This window comes from Dasypus novemcinctus, chromosome 21, assembly GCF_030445035.2.
Source record: "Dasypus novemcinctus isolate mDasNov1 chromosome 21, mDasNov1.1.hap2, whole genome shotgun sequence".
In the NCBI taxonomy this organism is placed as follows: Eukaryota; Metazoa; Chordata; class Mammalia; order Cingulata; family Dasypodidae; genus Dasypus; species Dasypus novemcinctus.
Genome location: NC_080693.1, coordinates 37290849 through 37296848, shown reverse-complemented (window position 1 = coordinate 37296848; position 6000 = coordinate 37290849). Strand labels below are relative to the sequence as shown.

The 6000-nt window shown below is 53.6% G+C and overlaps 1 protein-coding gene across 4 annotated transcripts in view; it reads right to left on the bottom strand.

Annotated features, from left to right (window-relative positions):
- Positions 1-1596: 1596 nt before the first annotated feature.
- RAB11FIP4 (RAB11 family interacting protein 4) overlaps positions 1597-6000 on the bottom strand; it is a 113504-nt gene continuing 109100 nt past the window's right edge. For all 4 annotated transcript variants that reach the window (XM_004467626.5, XM_004467628.4, XM_004467627.4 and 1 more), the window contains 2 exons: positions 4746-4889; positions 1597-3048 (listed from right to left, as the gene is read on the bottom strand). In XM_004467626.5, coding sequence (XP_004467683.1) covers positions 2932-3048; positions 4746-4889 — 261 coding nt within the window. In that variant the 3' untranslated portion in view covers positions 1597-2931. The remainder of the gene's footprint in view (positions 3049-4745; positions 4890-6000) is intronic.

The window sequence follows — 6000 nt, the reverse complement described above, 5'->3', positions numbered from 1 at the left end:
CTTGATAGGTTTTAGCCAAAAACCAAAAAATGAAAACGAAACACAGGATGCCCAGTTAAATTAGAATTACCTGGGATAATTTTTACTCTGATTGGGAGTAATTCCAATGCCTGGGCCATCCACACATACACACACACACACTCCAACTGAATCAGAACCTAGGGGGTGCAACCCAGTCACGGGAATTTTTAAAATCTCCCTGTTCTAAAGACACCCCTGATATTGCACAGTACATACTTCAAAAAATCACTGTTTACCTGAAATTCAAATTTACCTGGGGCACCCTGTACATTATCTGGCACCCCTACCACTGAGAGAGAAGGCAGAACTTCTAACTGGAAAAAGAACAGAGGCAGAAAGCAGAGGACGAGGGCAGGCCCCCTCCCTCCCACGCCAAGGGACAGTTCTGGAGCCTGTCCGAGGTCTGTGGGGCCGGCCCCCTGGGGCACTTGTCCCTTCAGAGTTAGCTTCCAAGCCACTGCCCAGAGAGCATTTAAAAGCAAACGGGACCTTAAAAAGCCCATTTGACAGACTTGGTTTTAAAATAAATGTATTCTGGTTGAAGAAAGAAAGAAGGTTCAGTTTAACTTTAGGTTTGTATTCCAGGGAATTCAATCCCCCGTTTTAAAGTCACCCAAACACCCTCTTCCAGACACGCCCAGCACCGCACCAGGCAGGAGCACGTTCCCGCAGCGCCCCCTGGAGGAGGCGCCAGCTTCCCCAGCTCCTCTGCCCCCGGCTGTGTTGGGGGTCGTTAGGGAGCCCCAGGCACATTCCTTCCCATATGGTGTCTCCACATAACTCAGGCCTCTGCAGCCTTCTCCCAACCCCACACCAAAGCAGCTGAAGAGCAGATGAAATGCTCATCTAGGGAGCAGATGTAGATGTAGTGATTGAGTGCCCGCTTCCCACGTATGAGGTCCTGGATTCATTCCCCGTTCCTCCTTAAATAAATTTTAAAAAGCCCATTGAAAACTTCCTCCCTCTGGGATGAGCTCCCCCCACCCCCCCCACCCCCCCACCCCCCCACCCCCCCCCCCCACCCCCGCCACGGACCAGGCCAACCCCTTGACCTTGGCCTCTCTGTGCCCTTTCAGACCTAAAACCCAGACCTCAGCCACTTCTAGCCTCAGCCACTCCTTTAATCTGTGGCCACTCCTTCCTACTAGCAAATTCTCAAGAGACCCACTCCTCATGCCTCCTTCCCGATGCTGGCTTCTTCTCGGACGCCTGCGGGATCCCGAGGAGACCAGTGTCCTAAGGGTTGAGACTCCCAGAAGACTGACATGGGGGACCCAGTCCTTCTGGCGTGGGTGGCCTCAGAGCTCTGGACTAGACAATGCAACCCAGTTATTTGCAGCATGAAACAAATCCCGTTACAGGCAAGAAGTCATCTAAGTCCAGCAAAAGCTAACTGGGATGGACTAAGCTATCAGTCTTGGCCACCGCACAGCCTCTGCGAGCAGGGAACGCACCACGTCCCAAATCCCCCCTTCGCCCTTGGCTGCCTTCTCTTCTCTGCGTACACTCCTCCATGCCCTCCCCAACATGCCCAAACCTTCCTTTTCACTTAGAAGTGCTCAAGAAAACAAGCACTGCAGGGGAAAAAAACCACACGAGTTTATCTGCATTTGGATTAAGCAAACAAACCACAGGCATACAAAATGGAGAAATAGAAAACTCAAGGAAAAGTACCGTATTTACTCCCCACCACCTAGAACAAAAAAAGATCACATTAAAAATCCGTAGTGTCAACTCCCCCATGTGTCAGAAGGATGGAAGACTCAGGTTTCCCTGCAACTGCCCCTAATGGGTCTCCCCGTCAGCCCAGCTCCGGGGCCCCTGCCTGAGAACCACACATAGGTGTCTTTCTACAAGGTGCTTTCCCCAAAGCTCAGATTTTGAAAACCCAAAGGCAAGGCATAAGGCCTGCCACCAGCAGACTACATGCAGAACAAGGACTGGCCAGCGAGGCCCACTCATAGCCCGCCGAAGCCATCAGGCCAAACAGTCTGCGAGTGCCTCCCTCAAATACCACCGTGGGAGGCCATTGCCGGGGAGGTCACTGATGCTCACTTCTTTGGTTACCCCATGCCAACATCAGCCTCAGTCACACCCACCCTCCAACCCCCCTCTCCTTCTTTACCGCTTTTTGCTTTATATCCAAGTGAATGTTGCTTGTTTTTTATTGTCTTTAAAACAAAAACGAAGGGAGAGGTAGCTAAACCAGGATGGGAGGTGCAAGGAAAACATTAGAAATGCCAAGAGCTCTGCAGAATGAAGACCACCCAGTGCTTGCTCCTCTGCAAGCCTGTGTCCTTTGGGCACTGAGCACACGTACCACCGAGGACAGCTGTCCAGGGGAGGGAGGGGGCCGGGAACAGCCGGCCCCACTCAGCAAGAGCCCCTCCTCACTCCTCTCTGAGCTTGAACGCCTGGGCTAGAGCGGTGGCCTGGTCCAGGCCAAGAGGGTGAGGACACAGCGGTTGGGAATTCAAACTCCTGGAAAAGATGGCAATAACCTTTCACTCCCAGGGGGAAGAGGGGTGGGGTGAAAGGGCCTCTCTCACAAAAGTATTTTTTAATCCTTATCCCCAGAGGTAGAATCATTTTACCCAGTACCTAAAACTGAAGCATCAGTTCTTCCTATCATGGCAACTCATGACAGCAGAACTTGCCCCTCCCACCTGCTTGCACAAGTACCACAAAGTGCATCGACAGCTAACTATGCAGATGTTGTCCACGGGCCGTGAGCAGGACCACGCCACACACACGCTTGTGTGCACGGCCTCCCCACACATATACCAGGACACGGGACACACGGGAGCCAGAGACACATTTACAGTGGGAGCGTGGGGCCTGCATCCCAGGCAGGGTCTGCCCCCCTTGGTCCCAGGGTCCCCAGGCCATTCTGCAGCCAGCCCCCTCGTCTCAGTGTTTGATCTCGAGGATGGAGGGGTTGTGGTCCAGGATGGCGAGGATAATCTTGTCCATGTACTGCCTCAGCCGGAAGTTGATCTCCTCCTGCTGCTTTAGGGCTTCCATGAGCTGAAGGGAATGGAAACGACCAGTCAGAGGCCAGGCCTGGGCTGGGCTGGGCTGAGTCCCATATTCCCAGGCCCGCAGGCGAGCCAGTGCCCGATGACAGAGGGGCTCAGCTCACACAGAGGGATTAAATATAGGTGCTCAGGTCCTATCCCCAGAGCTTCTGATTTAACTGAGTGTGCAAGGGCCCAGGTGTGGGTGGTTTACTTTGGTAAAGGTTGAGAATACCAGCCTGAGGCATTTATAGTCAAGACAGACACCTGAAGTTCCAGGGCCCTTAGGACACTTAAGGCTGCCAGCGCTCTCCTGCCTGGAACGACCCCAGCCCAGCCCTGCCACTGCTCCTCTCTGCATCAACTGCCACCTTATTCTTTATAGGAAGTACCTGCAATGCCGCCTCTGCCCTGGGATGGGATGGGGTCAGCCTCCTGGTCACCTACCCACGGTGCTGGCCTGGGAGCTCCTTGAGGCTGGGGGCTCAGCTCGTGGCTATGTCCCAGCAGGTTTGATTAGTGTGTTTTATGACTGTGTTAACATATAACCAGGGTAGGTTAGAGGCTGATCTCTTATAACCATGTCCTAATGTGGCAGAAAGAGTGGGCCTTGGAGCTAGACACACCCAGGTCCATCTCTGCCATCTGGAGGGTGACTGTCCTAGTTTTCTACAAAATGGGAAAGCTTAGGAAGCCTCAAAGTTGTCGAGGATGAACAAAACACAATGTAAATAGACGGTCAAGAAATGCTACTTTCCACAGACTCCAGCACCTACAATCTGATCTATTGGACTTACCACACTCAGCTAAGATGGAGTTGAAGAAGGACAACCACCACACCATGGAGCCTAGAGTGATTACAACTGAAAATGGGAGGATTGCATCCAGCATCCATGTGGAATCTGAGCCTCCTCTTGACATAGAGGTGCAATGGACACAACCAATCCAATGTCCACATAGAAGAGGTGGCATTGGATTGGGAAAAGTGGACATGGTGGACGATGGGTATGGGGAAAGGCAGGAAGAGATGAGAGGTGGAGGCGTCTTTGGGACATGGAGCTGCCCTGGATGGTGCTTCAGAGGTAATCACCGGACATTGTAAATCCTCACAGGGCCCACTGGATGGAATGGGGGAGAGTATGGGCCATGATGTGGACCATTGACTATGAGGTGCAGAGGTACCCAAAGATGTACTTACCAAATCCAATGGATGTGTCATGATGATGGGAACGAGTGTTGTTGGGGGTGGGGGGAGAGGGGGGGTGGGGGGGGCTGAATGGGACCTCACATATATATTTTTAATGTAATATTATTACAAAGTCAATTAAAAAAAAAAAAAAAAAAGAAATGCTACTTTCCTTCCCCTCTTGGCTTGGAGGAGGGGGAATCCAGCCTAACCTGGATCTACACGCAGATGAAACAGATGGGCCATTTTGGTGCTTTTCTGGCAGAACTAAGACTCAAGCTCTGCTCTGATCCTTAACTGATGTTCCTTCCCCCACACACTGTACTTTCTTGCCTAGTGGCCTCCAACAAGGCCCAAGGCCGCCAACCCTGGCTTTGCTCCATCACCTGGGGGAGCTGTCGGTGGGGACTCTCAGGCCATGCCCTGGTCCAGGGAGCCTGGATCTTGGCATCACAGCAAGGGGGGCTAGGACTCACATGAGGGGGCCTGGCCCCCGAGCAAGGGCAAGCGGGCAAGGATACCTCATCGCGGGAGGCTGTGTCTATTTCTGCAGCCAGAGACTGAGCTTTGGTCTGGGTGGCAAAGAGGTTCTTTGCTTCATAGAGGCTGAGGCTCAAGATCTGCCCATTCAGGTCATCATTCTGATCCCGCAGCTTATGATTCTCCTATTGAGAGTAGGATGAAGGTAACATCAATTCCCAGAAGCATCCAGACTCCCGCCTCCCACCAGCACCACCCTTGGGGCATGTTACAGGCAGTTCAGGGCACCCACAGAGGCCGTGGCCTTGGCCAGGCCTGGGTGGAGAAGGGCTGGGAGTCCTTGTGGTTTCAACGCCTTATAACCCTGTCCAGGGAAACCGTGTTTCCAGACAGGAGCATGGCTCCAGGAGATCCCACCTCCCTGCGGGTGAGGGAGTCAGAGCAGGAGCCTCTGAGGCCTGCTGGGGCGGCGGGGCACAGCCTGTTCTCCAACATCGGCTCTCGGTGGAGAAAGATGTCCCGGGGTCTCCAGGCATGCAGCTCAGCTCAGCCTGCCAGGAGTTCTTTGCCAGGGGCAGCCGCATCCCTGATCCCATGGCACCCTGCCCAGTTCCACGCTCTGGCGTTTACCTAAAGGTTCCTAAGGGCTCACACCTGGGACCTCTGGAGCCCCTTCTGGGTGGGGAGAGATGCTGGGAGCTCTAGGACTGTTGTGGGAGCACAACCACACAGCACCTTTGCCTTGAGCTGGAACAAACTCAGAGGGGGTGACGTACAGTGCAGGGTCACCCACGGCCGCTCAGGCTGGGCAGGGACCTCACGCAGCATCACCCCTCCTTGGCGTCTCACCTTCCTCATCCTGCTTCCCCTACCCCTTACTGGTCTCCAATAAAGAAAGTTCTCCCAGGAACTACTTGATAGGGAAATCTTGGGCTCAGAGTCCACTTCTGGGAGAAACCAACAGAGCAAGGCACTAATTTGCTCCTGAGTTTAGTCAAGGACAAAAGAATGGCATTGACTCCTTATTATGGACATGTAAGCATGATCCCGGGACTTCCATCAGACAGGCCTGGACTGTAATCCTCATCCTAGAGGGAAATCACTTTACACGAGCCTCCGTTTCCTCAGCTGTAAAACAGGGTTGCTTGACTGCCCTGACAACCAGGGCTGCCAGGAGGAACGGGGAGAACATGGGTGGGAAGGCGTGGGCGCAGCCCCTCACCACAGTCCCTGCACAGGAGCCCAGAGGATGGGCACACAGCCAGCCTAGCAGGCCTCACCACCTGTCCCCGTATC